This window comes from Leptidea sinapis, chromosome Z, assembly GCF_905404315.1.
Source record: "Leptidea sinapis chromosome Z, ilLepSina1.1, whole genome shotgun sequence".
NCBI classification, from domain to species: domain Eukaryota; kingdom Metazoa; phylum Arthropoda; class Insecta; order Lepidoptera; family Pieridae; genus Leptidea; species Leptidea sinapis.
The window spans coordinates 14,505,317-14,526,675 of NC_066312.1; the positions used below are offsets into that span (position 1 = coordinate 14,505,317).

Sequence of the window (21,359 nt, forward strand, 5' to 3'; positions counted from 1 at the left end):
TGTGGCTATTCTTGTTATTATTATACATGTTTTACGGCAAGGAATATATAAATTAATCTTAGATAATTGATATATATATACGTCTAAATAGAGCCTCTTTCTGAAAGAAAATGGATGAATGAAGAAAACAGGCCAGGTTTATTATTCTAGTGTGCGTGACAATCGACGTCTTACACTCGCGATTTGTATGTCACTTTGTGGTGGTAGTGTGCATGGATTATTAGAAATAGAGGTTCGCCGCTACATTTTTGACGAGTTCACAGCTGTAACAGTATACTCGGCTAAGTCGAGTAAGTAAGTCTTTTGTGGTGCGATGTATATGCTTTTACAACAAGATCCCAGAAAATGTTCAAAACAAAATATTGGGTTATTCAAAAGAATTGTTACAAAACGTTTGCGGGGTTAGGGTTACTATAACATAAATGACATTCTTAATGATACCACAGATTGGGAATGGAGCGACAGCCCTCAGGCTATTAAATACTAAGTTTAATTGTACAATATCACTTTCTAAACATATTTTTGATCAAAAAAAAGGCCGCTGAGTTTGTTGCGCCCATTCTTCTCAGGCCAGAGGCATTCACTTTGGCATGGATGGTAGATTTTTTGACTTTCAATAAGTGATGTCACGTCCTTTTTTGAATAAAAATATTTGAATTTGAATATATCAGACGTACAAATGATCTAAGAAATAAAGCATTTCATTAAAAATCTAGAACAGATGCGGAATTAAAAGCTTTTGGAAGCCCTATCACTAATTTTGTTGTCGCATATCGTAAGGTTTGTTTACGTCACCCAAAATAATTTCAGAGATACAGAACGCATATTTTTATAAATTTATAAAACTTTCCGAGATACTCAAGCTAACAAGGCAATTAAACAACATCCTGATGAGTAAAGAGAGTTAGATAAAGTTTGGTGCAAGAAATCGTTTCTTACAGTTTGATTTCTTCGAAGTTGTCTTGTTTCATCCACACAAACAAAACAAAACTTTCCATGGATAAAATGAATCTACTTTATGACAGAGTGAACGATAATATTTTGGGAAGCTATTGATAACAATACTAACACATACTTACAGTATATTTTACTGAGTTACCCATGCCATTTTATATCGACGCTGGAACGACTAATCAATTAGTTACGACAACAGACCATTTTTGGGCAAATGGACCTATATATATCGTTAAAATTGGCGGATTTTTCTGCGTCTAACAAGCCGGGTTTCAGAATGGCTGGCCTTACTAACCAATATCTTATCAAATTTAAAATAAAGTGGTCAAAAGTCAATCATTGTAAGGAAAATTTTTTTGTTTAGCCATTTTTACTTCAGCCCAAAAGTAACTGTAGGGCACGTTAAACCTTTTTCGTAGTCGGACGTATAAAATTGCACGTAAGCCGTTTATCCGAGAAAACAATTTAACAAAATAACATGTTAGCCGTTTATCCAAACTGATAAAATAATAAAACATGCTTTTACCGCAAACATTTAGAAAATAATTACGCATCTTTTGGATGCCTAAGCCTTTTACTATACTTAGCATTTCATTCATTTGCTTTAATATTCAAATGTCCGGGCAGATAATTAATGTTCAATTTATCATAAGCGATTTAAAAAAAATCGTGAACGTAACTGATTTTCCTTTAGTTATTCAAATGTTATAAGATCGGATAGCTTTTAATAATTCGCGTTAGTCAGGTGTCAATTCGCGCAGTGCGGTCAAGTGAAGATTGGAGGAGTGAATCGTGAGTCCGTTGTGATATCGTTATTATTGGGTATGGTCATATTACTCAATTAAAAAAATTAGTTTTTCAGTGCAACTACTACATTTATTTTTCTTATAATTTGGTGATTTGTGTTACTTTTGCTTATTTAATTTTCAGCTTACATTTTCAATATACCTAATTATCGCTCTAATAGAAATAATTTATTGCGTGTGTACAAAGTACACATGTCAGAAGTGAAACCTGCATTGTGCATGAACCTCTAAACTGCATAATATGAAGTCCTGGTACATGTTGCTAGGATGATACATGATTTCAACCGCTATGAAAGACATTACTAACACCGCTACCCTATATTATGTTCTCCTGGTGTATTATAAGACGTGCGAATGACATAAAAATATATTAAGGTATACCAACTCGCGTCACACATAAAAATAAAATAGTATGCATATTTCTGTCTCATTCTTTGCCGGCTTCATCCTACACATTTTTGTATTTGTGTCTCTTACCTGTCGTTTTTTCCTTTGCATCCGGTTTGAAATCACAACGATTCTAAAGAAGTTTCACTTCAGAATCGCTTTGGAAAGTTATGGAAAGTGGGCTTGTGCGAGAAGGTTCAATTTCGATAATAATATAGAACCTAACGTAGATGATCTTATGCATGATCAAAAAATGCACGAAGGCGAGTAATATGATAAAACTAACTTCTTCGTTTACTAATTTAATCTCTTTACGTACTGCTTTTCTACTTAATGTAAGCAAACTACTTAATGAGATTTTAAATATTTTAGGTGTCTCTCGAAAACTTTATGAGGATGGTGATAAGGAAGAAATCAATTTTAACAATGGATCACCTAATAAAAAAATATATGGCATTCAAATTGAAATAGAATCCAATATTTCTAAGGGAAAGATATATTTATGGATTATTATGTTATCTCGATTTTGTGTCTGATGAAGATGTAGGTACCCATATTCTATGTGTGGGATTCATCTTCATGGGAAGCAAGTGATACGGGTAGCTCTGAATGTGGACAAGATAATACAGCTGCGAAAACAAAATCCAAACGTTAGAAATGGATACGACAAAAAGTTACGTGCGAGGAAGATGGACTTATAAGTCAAAGCGGTTTTTAACGAGAAAAATCACTATCTACAAAAATTTAAAGAAGTACTGCACGAAAAATGGAGTTCGTAAATTTCCAGCAAAATAAATGAAACCTAAGCCTTGCATTAATGCCAAAAAGTGTTCTTATAAATATTATTACATCACTGAAGAAAAACGAAAGAATCTGTTTGTGCACTTTAACGGATTAAATTTACAAAAAAAGCGAGACTGGTTGGTTGCAATGACACTAAAAGAAATACCGAAAAGAAAAAGATGTAAAGATGCCAAAAGACGTGAGTAATCCCATCTATACTTTATAAACGTTGGCGAAGGACGACGACAGGTTTGCTTAAGATTTCTTTTGAGAACATGGGATGTCCATTATACTTTATCTAACTCAATAAATGGATCTGCTCAAGAAGACCTCAGGCAAAGCTATACCTCCCAACAAAACAAAAAGCGACACTACAATCTGTAAAATAATTCATTACGAACTTGCCAGCAGTGCCATCTCACTACAACAGAAAGGATTCAACGTGTGTTTACTTGCCTAGTGAAATGAAATATATCACGAATGTATACGAGAAATATAAAATTAAGCAACAAAATGACGGAATTGATTACGTTGGCAAAAAAGTATTTCGAAAAATATTATCGAATGACGTTAACATAGGCTTTCATGTGCCAAAAAATAAGTGTCACAAATGTCTTACTTATAATGATTTAATCAAAATGAAGGTACTTGATGATAAGGCAAATATCGAAAATGAAAAATATGACCAAGAAAGAATAGCATGTGATCAACGATTCAAATTTCATAAAAGTATAAGACTCAGAGATAAACATACACTTTGTGTATCTTTTGATAATATGCTATCGTTTTATTCACATAAATATGTGTACAATTAACGTTTTATGAAAGTGTTACCTGGAACGGATATTGCTTTACATGGGGAGAAAGTGATGGAAAAAAAGGATCGAATGAGATTGCCACAATTTTAGTGAAGTATGTGGAAGAAGTGGATGCCGGAACGAAGTCCATTGTTTATTACTTTACAGCGACTCGTGCCCAGGGCAAAATAAAAATAAAACGGTAGCAGCATTGCACCATACTCTACAAATATGTAATAATATAACGACCATACAAATAAATTTTCTTCTACCCGGCCACACAACGATGCTTGTTGATTCAATGCTGATGTGTCTGGGCCCCGTCTCAGTGGGAAACAGTCTTTCAGCTAGCACGTAAAAATGACGCTGCTTATAACGTATCAGTGATACATTTGATTTTCACGGATTTTCTCGGATATGAAAAAATTAGTGACAAATATTTCAGAGGAAATTTATCCGGAAAAATTAGTAAATTGACCAGCGCGACAGTGAAAAAAGACAAGCCTGTGAAAGTGGAATATACAATGCAACAAGAAGCCCAAGCAGAGTCTATTGAAGTGGTTAGTAGTTCCAAGACACTACAGCCAATTTATGAGTCAAGGCCCTATATCAGAAAAAAAGTACGCTGACCTGATGCAATTATGCGAAAAAAATATAATACCAAAAGTATATCACAGAGAATATCATCAATTACTGTCGAAACAATGCCAGAAGCTCTAATGGAATCTGACGAAGAAGATGAAGATACCCTAACCATTTAAATTTTATAATTCTTTCAATATACTCTTTTCAACTTTTAGCATATTTTTTTTTAGTGTGCCGGTGATCAAAAAGAAGGTTGAATATGGGCGTCAATGTGTTCATCTATGAGCCTTTATCCTTTATTCTGGACGTTATAGTTAAGAGTAACTGCTTAATACAATTTATCTGATTTTTTATTTATGTTATTTAACTAATAATGCAATTTTCTGGGTTTCATATGAAACAATAAAGGTTTCTTAGCTAACTAGACACAGTAAAATTACTTTGAAATGGACATTAACCATTCTTCTGTGCTGATAAAAAAGTATCAATGTCTAACGAGCCATTTACTCGTATTTAGAGAATAGGAAAGTTTCAAATACTATGATAAAAAGCGTTCTGTAGACAGCAACATTATCTAAAACTTCGTAGTACTCAACTTTTCTATATAAATAATAGAAAAAAGGTTATGATTTTTTTTTTGAAAAAGTCAAATTTAAATCTCCCTCCTGTAAAGTTTGCGAAATGCATGTTAGTCAATTAGTCGTTCCAGCATCGATATGTTAGGTTGGATTGAACATAATCAATATAATATCGCTTTTTTATGGAAAAGGAGGACGATCGAGCGTCCTCTTACCTGGTGTTAAGTGATTACTGCCGCCTACATTCTCTTGTAACACCAGAGGAAGACACTTTAAGGGAGTTGTATTGAAGGTACCCATGTTCTATCACCACATTAATCACCGCACAAGGAAGCTCATTCCATAGGTTTGTGATGTGTGGAAGAAAATTTCTTGAAAAGTGCAATGTGGAGGAATGTCATATATCCAGATGGTGGGGGTGATATGTCGTGTCGTGCAAAGGTGGAAATCGGCGGCAGGAATCAGGTGAAACAGCTCTTCATAACACTCCCCGTGATAAATGCGTTAGAAGACACACAATAAAGCGACATCTCTACGCAAATCCAGGTGATCAAGCAGTTCACAGAGCACTATGTCCCGGACAATTTGAGCAGCTCTGCGTTGCACCCGGTCAAATGGTTCGAGCTGATTCTGGGGTGCGCCAGACCAAAGATGATAATAATACTCTCTATATAGCCGGATCTTCACTTTGTAGTTCTATGCACACAAGGTCTAAGAATATCTCCAAAAAAATAGTAAGAACAACCCTAATAATCTGTTTATCATACAGCCGAGCTTCTAATTTAAATTGCATTTATTGAAATTAAAATGGATTATCTTTAATCTCTATCAACATTCGTATCTTGATTAGTACCATCATCATTATACACAAGAGTCTTAGAAAAACAAACCTGTTGTTGGTTCTCACGTTGGGTGACCAGACGTGCCTCGACACATTCCCTTGTCTCCAGAAATGCCCGACGCTGTGCCATTTCACGGGGGTAATGAGTCATGATGCCGGCGAAGTTAACTGCCAGTAACGAAATCAGGTTGCAAAAGATCTGCAACGAAACATAAACAAATATCCTCATAAATATTAAACTAATATTCTTAGTTTTTTTTTTTAATATTATTTTATTTATATATGCAATTTATAAAAGTTTGCTTAACCTTAACGTTGGTGTCACCTGTCTTTAAAGAAAATATTGAGCACGATCCAAGTGAACGTTTAATTTTAATATAGTACTTGCTTAATAATAAATTAACGAATGACGTAGATTTAATTAAATAACTCGAATCAAAATTGATTTGGTTTTGTTAATTTTATTAATTAAATTATTATATTGTTAATCACAGTTTATTTATACTGTTTACAAATTATATACAATAAAACTAAATTGACCCATGTCGTGAATAATAAATTAATTGAGTTTCGCGAGAGTAAATCAAAATCGCCAGATTTTCACAAGTTTTGGTAACTTGCTTGACATTAATGAATTTTGCTAGTAGTTCTTCTTCACTTTTAATAGACTTTTTCTCATCATAGGATTTACACATTTATCACCATACTTACAGTACTAAGTAGAATTATGGTTGTGTAACTCATATCACTATTAATGAAACAACTACAACAAGACTTAACAAGAATGCTGATATACGCACTCAAGCAGTTGTGTTAATAGATATTTAAAATATCATCTTCAAGTTTATATATTATAAAAATCAACTCCGGCATATCTTTTATCTCAATGCATTCAGAGTTTATGGCGCGATGAACTGTTGTTCACATTGAAGAATAATAGAGATATTTAAAGCAGTTCTTTGTAAGATTTGATCGCAAATACGTTCATTGCTAAAATAGAAATGTTTAAGGTGACAAGACATGACATTATAGGAAGTTATTGAATAGATTATCGAATAATACTGCCATGATTTATTTATGAAATAATTTTAAGATAAAATACTAAAGGAGGTAGTTTTAAAATGAGCCAAGTCTTTGAACGTTTATAAAAAAATATTACCAGATCATATAGTAATACTAAATAGTTACGATCACTATTCGTTTAGTATTTTACCTTGTATTATTATCAAAGCCGTGATATTACAATTTCATTACAATATCACAAAACGATAGATTGTCAATCGACTTCATTTCTTACAATTTAATGGCCTGGTTTTAGTGACATTGTAATGTCATGGATGGACTATAGTGATATTATAATAAATGTAGGTATATTACTAATAAAGTTTGCAGTGTGAGATGTCGAGCGTTCCGATTGTTTTTTTTTTTTCAAACGTTATTTGCAAAACAATAATAGTAAGCATTCGAGCGTGTACGTCATTTCCATCTGAAATTATTATTGCAAGGATCGATTCGGCTCGTGAATTATGATTAACAGTGTTAATTTGTTTTTGGGACCTACTACTGAAAAAGACCCAATTCACTTGGATAACATTTAGTTGATTACACCAATTTATAACTACAAAATAATGATTATAAAAGAAACACACCAATAAGAGGTGCCCTCTTAAACTAACGACCAATAAAATTGTAAAAATATCATTGCCTTACAGTATCACTATAGAGTACCCGCAACATTACAATTTCACTAAAACCAGGCCGTAAAAATGTAAGAAATGAAGTCAATTACCAATCTAACTTTTTATTATAAAGTCACTACTAAAATTTTAATATTTCATAAGCTTTGACAACATACCTGCGACATATACAAAACTAACCATTAACTATGTAGGCCATAATGTCAGTTTCTGGACTTTTCATTTGTAATATCCTTTTTTATAAACAAAGTTATATAATGTACGTGCTCCGAGGAGGTTGTGATTGCATTGAAAAGGCCATTCAAGATGTCTCTCAAGAAGACTGGAACTACTACTTCATAAAATGGTTCCAAAATTATGTACTTCCACGACTCGTAAACAAACATCCATATTAATCATATATACGATTGCACCTACCGGGATTCGAACCCGGGACTTCTAGCTTAGTAGTCAGGGTCACTAACCATTCGGCTATATGGGTCGTCAAATGGATAGAGTAAATCATGGTTCGTATTTGCTAGTATTATATCATATCTTTGAAAGTACCTTACTAAAATTATTGACGGAAGTACGTGCCGGTTTATTATTGGTAAGTAATTAAGTTAGTCTTAAATAATCAGTGATACTATAGGAGCTAGACTTACCACCTCACCGGAAGACCGGCCTACGATGAGTTGAGCGACAATGTTGATGAGTCCAAGGGTGAAACCGCCGCTTGCTGCCTCGTACATCCTCAGTGGAAGAGTAGCATACGTCAAGTAAGTAAAGAGTGAGCAGATTCCAATGCTCACATCTACAGACCTGGTAACAATATTTTCAGTTTAAGTTTAAATTTTTATATTCAAAATGAATATAACACGCCATAAATACCTAATTATTGTAATGAAATAATGATAATATAAATTAATTATCAGAAAAGAGGAAACGCATGTAGTGCCTTTTAATTTATATTTGTTTTTTAAATCATAAAACATGACACATTTTGGCATTTGAGATGCCTTCGACTACACTTTGGGTCAACGTGGTGTTGTGACTCTGAAATTTTTAAGGCATTTGGAGTTTATATCATCTCTGTTCGAAGTGCAACGGTAACTAGATCTTAAAATGAGTTTCAAATATGCACACAATGAAAGTCATGTCCGGTTATGGCTAACACATTACATATAAGATCACTTGAGATCAGTATTTCCACTTCATTCACGGCGAGCCCTCACTGAAAGCCGATGGTTGCAGGAGCCGTTTGATGCTAGGAGAGGATGTTACAATGTTAGTTAATAGTATATCCCGTGGGTCTAGTGGCCTAGTGGCCGACCTAGTGGTCGGCGCGGTTCATATCATTTATATTTCCCTGCGAGTTCCCTGCAGAAATCAGGTGATCCGTAGGAAACCATTGTTACCAACATAGCCCAAATGATTGCGAAACTGAAGTGTCCGTGGGTAACGCACATAGTGTTCGACGGACAGATGGCCGGTGGGGCAGAAAAGTCCTCAAATGGCGAACACGTTCTGGAAGACGCAGTGATAGATGATGCCCCCAAGATGGATCAATGATCAGCTCAAGATCATCGGACACCGTAAAACGTTGGATGAGGGTAGCGCAGGATTGATCATCGTGGAGATATTACAGGGAGGCCTTTGTCTAGCAGTGGACGACTTCCGGGGCGAAACTGCGAATACTTTTGGTCTTAACCTATCTTTTCCTACTAGTTAATAGATGCTTAAATTACATTTAAATGATGACTGATTTGTCAGCAGGCTTAAGGCAACTTTAACAGCTGATATTTTGAATAAAATAAATAAATGAATAAATCCTTTATTTTGCTAGAAAACATGTAACAATGGGTGTAAATAGTTTTAATGTATCAACGTAACGGCCATTTCTGGCATGCAAAATTATTATTAACAAAGTTCTAGTTATTATTATAATTAACATTAACAAACTCTATACTTTAAGCACTTAAGTATAATTACTTAAAGACTAGAATTAATATATATTTTAAAGTCAATTTAATTTAACCTAATGTGTCGACATTTCATTTCATTTTTGAGTTTACTGTTGTAATATAGCTACTGAACCTATTTAACGTCGCTCAAATCTTCGAGGGAATCCGTTTCAATGCGGCAGAAAGCTGTTCTAACCACCAAATTTCGTGGTCCAAAACTCTCGTTTCGGTCGGTTTTATCTCAAGCTGAATCAAGAGTGGTAAATTCTTCAAAACGGTATGCTGCCGGTGAAGTACCGTTAAACATACATACACATAAATAATATGCTGTGATTTTGATATTAAAAACATACACTACAATTAATTTATAGATATGTAAGTTAGTTACCTGAATATAGCTGTGCCCCACAGAGAAACTTCAGTAAGCAGAAAGGTCGCTAGAACTACGTAGGAGATGCTCAGCAGGTATATTTCATTCATTGCCGGTCGGCTTAAGCACGCAAGCAGAGCTGAAAACATTTGAATAGTTTAATATTTACATTATGGAATTTAACAACGTTTGGAATCTTAATGTCTCACTTAAATCAATGATTTCTCAATGTTGGCTTTATCATAATCTTTTGAGCATGCTAGAACCTCACATTATTTTCGTAAATTTTTATGTAATTATATTCTTATGAAATTTCTTAAATCCAACGATTTGCTACAATTTTCAACATATTTTGTTCTATAGCAAATACAAGATTCTTTCTACAACAATAATTCACGAAAATTGTAATGGATGAGAATTAGTAAATCCTTAGTTCTTATCCTTAGTTTAACTTACGGATACATATATATATGCTGTGATCGTTTAATGACAAGATCTTATCTATCCACGGCCGTTCCCAATATTCAGTCTAACTCCGGTTGAGGCCTACTTGAGACAAAAATCGTTGACTTTTCTGTCCCAATAAAAGTATGGACGGTAACTCTCCTTATCCGTACACGCTGTCTGTCAATGGAACGACGTATAGCTTACCAGCGGTAGAAGTTTGTATGGAAATTGCAATTCACGCGTACCAATATAAGGCGATAAGAATGACTTACCGGGTATATTTGGACAGCTTCAGATTATTAATAGCTAACTACTGACAGTAGTTGGTAGTAATTTATCTCTATCTGTAGATACTATATTGGCAACGGCCGATAGTCTACTGCTATCTGTCAATAGGTTATTGAAATGTAAGTAAGCGTAAAAGGATAGATTTGTCTACCTCTAGTAAGTTAAACTAAGGATAGATAGGTTATTGAAAACGGCCGTAAATAATTAGTATAAAAGCCCATAATCAATCGAGAAGCGAATGTTAACCAACTGTCCCAACATTATCCAAGCGTTCAAGGAATCTACTTTGAAAAATATGTTATTTACCAGTTAGAAAAATATAATAAAAATACTTTACATATTTATAAATAATACATTCTATAATTTTCATATCATTATTATGAATGTAAAAATTAAGATAACGTAATGTAAATAATAACCTAAGATAACATTTATAATATTAATATTACATATTAACACTCAAAAATATTAAGCTTAAGGTGTAATTCACAAATATCATACAATTAACAGTCATAATAAAAGTTTAAGGTAATGGTAATTTTAATAACAATGAACAAAAATACAGAAAAAGTCATAATCTGGATTCCAATCTTTACTCAGCATTACCAAACTACTGACTTGAGACAATTAATCACAGTCATGAGATCATGACAATATTTTATTAAAAAGAGCGCATTCTGCGCCTCTTCTTCTCTCTCAGAGCGCCCTTTGATTCTGAAGCGGTGGTAGCGTTAGGAATGACATCTAAAAGAATTCTAAAGGAATAAAAGTGTGTGTGCGTATGTGATTACGCAAAAGTTATTCTTCTTTGGCATAATAAAACAAAAATGGTTAAAAAAAATTATACCTCGTGCAATTTTACGTTTGTTGAAAAAACAATATTGTAATAAAGAAGGTATTATATACAATCAATGAAAATTAAGTTGAATAACTTGTAATTAAATATCATTAAATTATTCTTATACAATTAGAGAGAAATTATTGTTTTTTATTTTAAGACTTGCATACAAATTGGAATTACATATTGAATTTTATTTAATTCTCGTCCATTGGTTGTGATTCAGCAGATATAATGAGTTACAAGAAGCTTGATAGCTGAAGCATGATACAAATGGTTTAGTTAACCAGTAACGTCAGAGTGTCGAATTTGCGTGACGGTGGCTCGCGCCAGACGAATAACTTCAAAATGGCCGTTAAGATAGTCTTATGATCAAGATGATGCACATCAGTCTCATAAGATAATAGATGAGACGGCATTCGATGTCTTTCACGAGTTACTTCTGACAGTCTTTGAATATCAAAAAACTACTTCAAGGTCTATCAACTATGTGCGGCTTACCCAATGCGTCTATGTTCATCTTTACATAATAATATATCCCGCGGAACTAAAGTGGCCGTAGACTTACTGTTAAAAATCTACATGACATATTTAGTGCGTCTACAAATCATCAAAAATTGAAGCACGTAATGATTATACTCCGCTTTACTTATCTAAAGACAAAAGTACCTGTATATCAAAGATAGCTATATTAGTATTAGTTAAAGAAGGGCCTATGAGCCTGAAGTTGGTTGTGCCCGCTTTGGGGAAATTGGTTATCCTGTAAACGGATGTAACTTTAAGGAGACTCATCTTTCATCTCAGACAGAACTATTATTGCTAATACAAAAAAAAATAGTAGGATTTTGGGATGGCATGGTATTGGGCCCTTGTTTCCGGAAGAAGGTGGTCCATTTTGTTTCAATTTGCTGCCGGACTGTTACAGACGGAGAGAGAAGGACAAAATGTAGTTAGTACTTGGACAGGTTACTGAGATGTGTACCAACGCTACAATAATTTTCGGATGGTATGTTTTACTTAATGGCTGAATAGCAACAAGTTTTGACTAGTTTTTACATAAGTTCTTGCTACATCGCTGGGTATCGTTACGGTAACCATGGTGTAATTTAAGAAGATCGTTATTTTGGGAACGGCTTGTGTGACTCAATAGTTTCTCAGTCTGACACCCTTATATCAGTCCGAGTTTTCTTGTACCGACGCTGGCAAGTTTCAATTTATATGGCATATTATGTTTATCTCTTAAGGATAAAATAGTATATCTTACTATACTTTAAAAGATTGGCAATAATAAAGCGGTAAAATAAAAGCTGTATAAAACACAAATACAATAATAGGGGTTAAAGTACGAAATGATCATTTTATTGTAACAGGTACTTCGTATTGACATAAAACCTTCATTGTTTGAGATTTTTGAGTGAAACTTTGTTCAAATGGTATTATCGACTTTCAGTTTTTTTTTTATTAAGCTTAGACAAGAAAGATGAATTCAAATTCAAATTCAAATATTCAAAATAGGATGTGAAATCCCTTATTGAAAGTCAAAAAACTACCACTCATTCCAAAATGAATGCCTCAGGCCTGAGAAGAATGGGCGCAACAAACTCAGAATACTTCGAAAATTCGATTGATTCTTGAATACGAGTTCTGACGCAGAATTAACGCGGCAGAAATAGCTCAAAATATCAATGCTGTGGTTGGAGATGGGACTGCTTATGAACGCACTGTGCGATTCTGGTTTATATGCTTTCGTGATGGAAACTTTGATTTGAAGAACGATCCACGTGGAACACCGCCCACATAGGTGAATAACAATGAATTAAAGGAGATGGTGGAAGATGATCCGAGCCAAACTACCCCAGGAATTAGCGGTATGGTTTAACGTTACCTTACCAACAATATTGATTCATTTGCATCAAAAAATAAAATAATAAATTTTGAAAAATGTGTGCCTTATGATTTGATTGATCTGCAGGAAGAAAAGCGTGTTGTAACGCGTGTTGCCTTGTTGAATTAATACCAAAAGAAATCGAATTGTGATGAAAAGTGGTATTCTTTACGATAACCGTAAGCGAAACATGCCATGGCTGTCCCCAAGTCAAACGCCGCAACAAAGTATCCTAAAGCAAAGCTTACTAATAAAAAGGTAATGATAACAGCTTGGTGGTCTCAGCGTGTTGTTATTCACTATAGCTGTCTCCGATCTCATATCAAAACTAGCAGTGAAACAGCCTCAACTTTTGAATCGATCTTCGTCGAATCTAGATCACCACTGCAGTTCTAACGCAAAGGCATAAATTACCATCTAATTAGATGGCAGCAATGTATATGTCGCAGGGATATAATAAAAACAGTGATTTGGTCATATCTCGGATAATGTTAAAATAACAACACGATTTTATCATTTCTCGAAACAAATCTAGTGATTTGACCAAATGCCAGAGTTGATTCCGTGAAATGACAAAAAGTATTTTCTTTGGTATTTAAAAGGTTTATTTGGTAAGACTTAGATATTTTATTATATATAGAATTTAATATAGTGTCGCAGGTGGCATCCCCCTGGATGACAGGGGAAGGGGGAGGGAGGGAGATGTGTCCCCTGGCTCATTCCCATATTAATTAAAAAACCACGAAGGGTTTCAACTCTTCCACCTAACCTGTCCGGGTCGGGTTGCGACTCAAGTCTGATGCTCTCTTTTTCATCCTAAGTTCTTCTGGTCGCGTCAATAAGTGTCATTTCACGGAAACAACCCTGGTATTTGATCAAATCCCTAGATTTGTTTAGAGAAATGATAATATCGTGTTGTTCTTTAAACATACTCTTTGAATTGACTAATTATCTGTTATTATTATTACCCTGTGACATATAGATAGATAATAATGGTTATTATTTTGATTAAATAAATATGTTAAATTAATAAAAAAAGCTTTTAAATTTTTCAGTACAATTCGACAATTACTTTAACCCCTAATATTAATCCTTAACATTTTATTATCACAAATATTATAAAATCATTCAAAAATAAGTTTTCGTTTCATTTTAAACTCATTAACTTTGATTATACATTTCCGATTGCTTTAGACTACATTATTCCCTAATACCTACATATCTTTTTATTTATTGAGATACAAATTATATTATATATATATTATTACACCATCCGCCGTACAGCCCCGACCTAAGCCCTAATGATTTCTATACTTTCCCTAAAATAAAGAATAAATTGCGGGGTCAGAGATTTACATCACCTGAAGAAGCTGTGGACGCCTACAAAACGGCCATTTTGGAGACCCTAGCTTCCGAATGGAATGGTTGCTTCAATGATTGGTTCCATCGTATGGAAAAATGTGTTAAATTTCGCGGTGAATACTTCGAAAAGCAATGAATACATTTTTAAATAGCAATGTTGTGTCACCGTTGTGTTCCTTGATTCCCCAAATTTTCAGTGCCGCCCTCGTACACTCTTACATATTTTTTTATTTATTGACAGAACAGCGCCTGTCGGGTCAGTTAGTCTTATATATAAATTCTCGTGTCACAATGTTCGTTCCCGTACTCCTCCGAAACGGCTTGACCGATTCTCATGAAATTTTGAGTGCATATTGCGTTGGTAGGGCTGAGAATCGGACAACATCTATTTTTCATCCCGCTAAATATTAAGGGTGTTTTTTTTTTAATTTTTTTGAAATTTTTTTTTGAAATTTGTTTGATTATGAGTCAGCATTAAAAAATACATACAACTTCAAATTTTCACCCATCTACGATCAACAGTTACTTTTGTATCTCGATTTTAATATCGGCAATACAACGTTTGCTGGGTCAGCTAGTATTTTATAATTTTCAATTTAATAAGAATAAATATAAAATATAAGACTTAAATGAATTATAATTTATATAATAATAATAAATCTTTATATTATTCATAATGAATATACACATTAAAATATAAATATCATAATATATTAGTATTATTAGTAATTGTTATCTTGTGTACGTGTTAGTTACCTGTTAGTATTGGTTCATCCCATTCTGAACTTTTCATACACTTTTTCTGCTTGATTTATTTCATTTCACTTGAATTATTTGATCTAGCAAATTCTCCCTCTTTAGTTTTGATTGAATTCATCATGCTTCAGCACATTTTTTCTTGTCTTGCATGGTTACATGTTTTACAGTCATATGTAGAACTAGGCAATAGTCTGGTAATAAATACATTCCACACCGTATTTTTTTAACAAACACTTCATCATTTTATTCTGTGTCTAGGATTTTCAAGTCGTGCTTATCCTCGTTTGGGCCTCTTTTTTATATTTTATTCGAATAAGATTGGAGATTTTATTCCAATATATTCATAGTCTCTCAAAGTCTTTCGATATAAAATGTTTTCTATTAATTACTAGTTGAGTCTTAGAAGCGTAAATTTTTAATGATATTTATGCTTTCAAGTATTCATTGAAAAGAGTAATAATTTAATCTGCAAAACTTATTTTAAACATCTCTTCCCTATTTTTACATTACTTAATAATACACACGTATTAAGTAAATATATTTTTCATTTATTTTACATTCCTTTAAATTTCACTTATCGCGTTGCTTAATAATCCGTCAAAATGCTGATTATTCAATTGGTTGACCAACTTCTAGCTTAGTGGCTTTTAATTATTTTTTAATATACTCATATCTATTATTTTCTGTATCATACCCAGTATTTCTCTTACGAATAATTTAAATGTATTCATTTACAAACTTTAAGTTTGTATTACCTATATTGTTAGTTATATTTGTATAATGGTACAATTTCAGGCTTATTACAGATTTTTTTTCATTTTTATTTTCTCGTCTGGGGTCATACATTTCTATTTATGATTTTTTTATGTTTATATTCAGAACCGAATCGTAAACCTCTTCTGTGATATCTCTGGGCAAATTCATAACTACTCATTAATATTTTTTTCCAATTTCAGCGTTATAGATTGACATTATAAATTAATAGCATGAATAGAGACTCTTTAATATATTTCTGTAACTTTTTCTGTGTTTTAATATAATATGTCTCTCCTTCTTCTAATACTAGTAAATTATACGATGTAATTGTTGTAGTTGATTTTTTATATATTCGTTACACACTGTATCCTTGTAGTAGACCATTTTTGATATCTTTGGTTAGATATCAATATTAATGCTTAGACATTTAAAACTAAATCTACTTAATTATACTCCTTAATTACTTTTCTTGGACACTTTATTTTTACGAAGCTATACACTGGTCACTTAAGTTCACTATTCACACATTAAGAGTCACTTAGAAGTTAATAAATTGTTTTTCTCACTTTTCCATAAATATACCTGAAAGTATTGTTTTAAAATTTATTATTTCGGAGTAATATTTCTGCCATAGCCATTTAGATACAAAAAAATACAAACTCTAATGGCCTTACAAATAATCATAGTATAATATTATAAATGAGAATAAGCTAAGAACATGAAAAATGTTTACAAATATAAATTTTGCTTATGATTGGTTCATTCGAACGTATAACGTTTCCCGCGTTTATTTGACATTCGTAAAACTTCAGAATTATCATTGTATTTACACACTTACCTGTATAAATACCACTGGACAGGTTGTTCCATGTGTTTGACAGCCAATTTTTTGTGCCGATTTGGAGCGCCACTCGCGAGAGTCTAGAGAACTAATTTTGACTTATAATACAAATAGATGCGAGAGAAACGTACAATACTCTGAAGTATTTTTGCATTTTGAATTGATTTCGGTTGTTTTCCGTGTTATTTAAGTACACATTATTTTTTGTTGTAAATAGTTTTCCTATCGATGTTTATTTATTTAGTAAATTGTATTAAATATATCGTTGTCTTGCGACCCATAAAACATGCTATATATGCCTAATTTGGGGCAAGATAATTTGTGTTAAAAGTGTGTCAATATTATATAAAAAAAAAATAGCTGCGGTTGTCATCACTAGTTTTAGTTCCACAGACTCCAGCTACATAGGCAACAGCGCCAAAATGGCGAATATCAAATAGGCACAAATGCACTTAGACAGCCGCCAGTCCAGTGGTAAATAGTAGAGGTCAGTGTATTGACAGCGTTGTCAGCGATACATCCTACATTTTGCATATTCTTGGTTTATTGTCAGGTATAACTTTACGCCAACTTTATTTATAAGCAATTTGTCTTCAAAGGCGTATACCTTATGATATTTAACTCAGCATGTAATAACTGCTATGAACAGATTATTCCAATTCCAGAGACGAATAATTACTTCGGAATAGTTCCACACTTCCACGGGCTTGGTTTTACAAGGCGCAGTGCATCAGCTGCTGAGGACTTCCACATGGCAAAACCTCAAACGTTTAATTAACGGTTTTAGAACTATAACTATCTTGTTTGTGCTTGAGATTGAGATCATATTAATCACACAAACAAAATACTGTCCGACAACAACTTATGCTTACTGTTAATTATATAATTTATAACATTCATATTGACTTAATGTTAACATAATTTGTTACAACGATTAATACAAAATTCTATAATAACTCTCAATTTTACATAATGCTTAACAAGTAGCTATTTAGTAATAATCAGTCTGGGTGTAATCAAATAAAATCAAAAGTTGTTTGCTTATTGACACTATAATCTTCAAAATATTAAAACTACATAATTAGTATTTTTCTTTTTGCTTGAATATTTACTTGAATCACCCATCCAAAAAGCATTACGTACCATACCATATTCCAAACGCACAGAAATACCTAAGTCAAACGTATAGCTTCAGATATGTAAAATAATTTGACATGTCATATTAATTGAGTTTTTTTTATTATGAATGGTCTCTACGTTCAAACTTTATTCCATTAGATTTAACTGTGCAAATTCTTCCCTAAACAATACCATTAAAAATGCTATTTTAAATAAAACATATTATGCCGATGATTTTTCTCTACAAGACTATTATTTATTTTGATTGATGTCATTTTGCAAACTCTTGCTGCACTCGTTCTTCAATATTCACAGCGTTGCAAGTTCACGGAGCATTGTAATATAGGCGACACTAATATTGGTATATATATTACGGGCAACGTGATTAACTGGGCATTATTAATAAGGACCGGCCATTATTAGTAATGCCCAAGAGTCCGATGCCCGTGGTCCATGTTATATGTCAGTGTTTGAAATAGCTTGAATTTATCACTTGGACCAGGACAATGATTTTAAGTTCATCATGGTGTATCAAGACCGCATCTGTTAACTTTTCATGATAATTTTGTAATTTTAATTTCATTTAATAAACAAAAAAACTACAATTCACCATATTATTATATATATAGTTTTATTACTTTGCCCAAGATAGGGTGGGCATTATTCATAATGGCCGGGAAAAGTGGTCATGCTGTTTTAATCACATTTTCCAATTGAGTCGGGCATTATGAAAACAGACCGGCCATTATTATTAGTGCCCGGACTTATCAAATTGCCCGTAACATATATACATACATGACAGTCGTCCCTCAAGGAAAAAACACTCAAAACATTTTACTTACCTTTTTATTTAGATTTCTATGATCTATTTAAACAAATATTCTATTAGATTCGATAAGTTTATTAGAATAATCCCATGGAAACTTTCTACAAAACAATGAAAACTTAAATCTAGTGAAGCGAATACAAATGATTATCTATGTTACTAGTGCGCTAAGAAGGAATTGAATTTATATTTCATTCGAGTTGGAATTTTCAATTGGAGTTTCTCGATCTTACGTTGTAGTATGTTTCATGAGGAGAGAAACTTGTTATTATGTTAAGAAATGTAAAGTTCGGAACGCATTGCAAGCATACATGTGCAAGATAAGTTTTTAAGCATGAAAATTTACTCATATTTCCTATAAAGTTAAATTACGAGCAGACAGTAAAGTACGAAAGAGTTAGGATATATGAATTATGTTACTGTTGTTAAAATACAGTTATAATTACACGTATTTAGTAAGATGCAATCTTACCAGGACATAATACTTTGTCTAGTCATAAATACTGTTACAATTAAAAATAAACAAAATATTACACTTGAATTTGAAATCTGTCATTTTTATATGATTGTTTATAGAGTTTTCTCATTTTGGCTTCAATTATTGTAAAAAGTGATAAAGAGAACCGAATCGCTGTGATTGCATTACACAAAGTAGGTAAGGAGCCAATTGCAATTTTTAAAACTTTCCGTACGCTTGGTTTATTAGTAAAATGTTTGTGTACCGGGGTATTATTAGGTACAATGAGACCTCCTCTGTTTGTGACAGAAATAGATCTGACCATCCACGTAGTGTTCGTACAAAAAAGTTGGCCAAAGCAGTAAGGGAAAGAATTCGAAGAAAATCTGACCGAAAACAAAAGATTTAATCTCAGGAGATGAAGATAGCACCTAGAACCATGTCGCGTAACATATTTTAAAAGATACCTCAGGACTTGTATATATAGCCTATAAGAGACGTCTGGTCATTTCTTAACTGATCATTTAAAAAACAATAGGGTGGTAAAATTGATACAATTACTGAAGCGGTACGTAAAGAGAGGTCACAGAAAAATTTTGTTTACGGATCTTTACAATCTTCACAATTGAGAATGACTTTAACAAATATAATGACCGTATTTATACTCAAAGCTCTAAGGAAGCTTCCCAATTAGTCGACAGATTGCAACGTGGGCACTGTCCGACTTTCGTGATGGTTTGGTGGGGTATTAGCTATGAAGGAGTGACTGAGCCATACTTTTGTGAAAAAGGTATCAAAACATCGACACAAGTGTATCAAGATACCATTCTTGAGAAGGTGAAACGTGAAACGAACGTTTCGGTCTTCATCAGAGCTGAAGACTGGCCGCCGTCTAGTCCCGATCTTAATCCGCTGGATTATGATTTATGGTCTGCTTTATACAATACGGCTTGCTTTAAACGCTATGATAATTTGGAGTCCCTAAAACAATTACCGTACGATTGGCAGTGAAGAATTTTTCCATGGAAAGCGTGCGTGATTCAGTTGATAACTGGCCTCAACGTCTTAAATATAAGAATTAAATTGTTTTATATTAATGTATTAAACTAACACACTGTAAAAGTAATAAATGTTATTTGTAGTAGATTTTTTTTTCATTCTTTTAGTATTTATGGCAAGACTAGCTAAGTAAAAGAAACTTTAAATATGATTGATGATAGCTAAAGTTGATCTTTGTAATATGGCAATTATCGTCTAATTAAATCTTCCACCGCATATTCTTCGTGAATAGTGTAAGTAGAAAGGAATTAAAATTTTATGGATCTTTCTCAAAACTGGTCTTATATTGTTTGTTTCATGTTGCTGTGTAAATATTTTTCCTTGGAAGGCAGTAGACAAAGTCTCACCACAAAAGAGAGCACATATAGAACCAAATGTCGACCCTTGGTCTCATGAAAAATATGAATCGCGTGAATATTACAAAAAATTTAGCATTACACGTCATCACAGTATTTTTTATTGTTTTTTTTTGTATTCAAGTTTATTGACTGTTAACAATCCACAGAATGAGAAGGTCATAATATTGTTTTACTGTATACATTATATTTATTATTTATATTATTACATATTGACTACTGTGGATATAAAATTAATTTGTCAAGAACTGAATGACTATATTCTTAGAATATTCAGAAAATTTTCTCTTTTAACGCTTATAACGCAAATTATTGAATTTAATATTATATAATGATTTTATATAACATCTAGATCTGTATTCGTTAGAAGATATTTTCCTATTGAAATGGTGACTTCAAAACTGAAATTTTAGCATTTTCGGTATTTAAAAAAAGAACCAAACTTACAACTGCAACAAATACATGTAATTATAAAAGAGTGCAATATAGTTATTGTTTCATGTTATTGTTTCAAATTGATTAACAAAATTAAAATTTTATTGTTAATTCAACTAACTGGATGGGAACTAGCGCATCGACCCTATGTGAAAATCAGAAGTGACAAAGTGTAAAATTTAAGCCCAGT

General features: G+C 32.8%; 1 protein-coding gene across 1 annotated transcript in view; it reads right to left on the reverse strand.

Annotated features, from left to right (window-relative positions):
- Positions 1-21,359, reverse strand: part of LOC126978941 (adenylate cyclase type 6-like) — a 308,068-nt gene that overhangs the window by 55,560 nt on the left and 231,149 nt on the right. The window contains exons 8-10 of the mRNA XM_050828068.1: positions 9,760-9,880; positions 8,073-8,229; positions 5,781-5,930 (exon numbers count right to left, since the gene is read on the reverse strand). Coding sequence (XP_050684025.1) covers positions 5,781-5,930; positions 8,073-8,229; positions 9,760-9,880 — 428 coding nt within the window. The remainder of the gene's footprint in view (positions 1-5,780; positions 5,931-8,072; positions 8,230-9,759; positions 9,881-21,359) is intronic.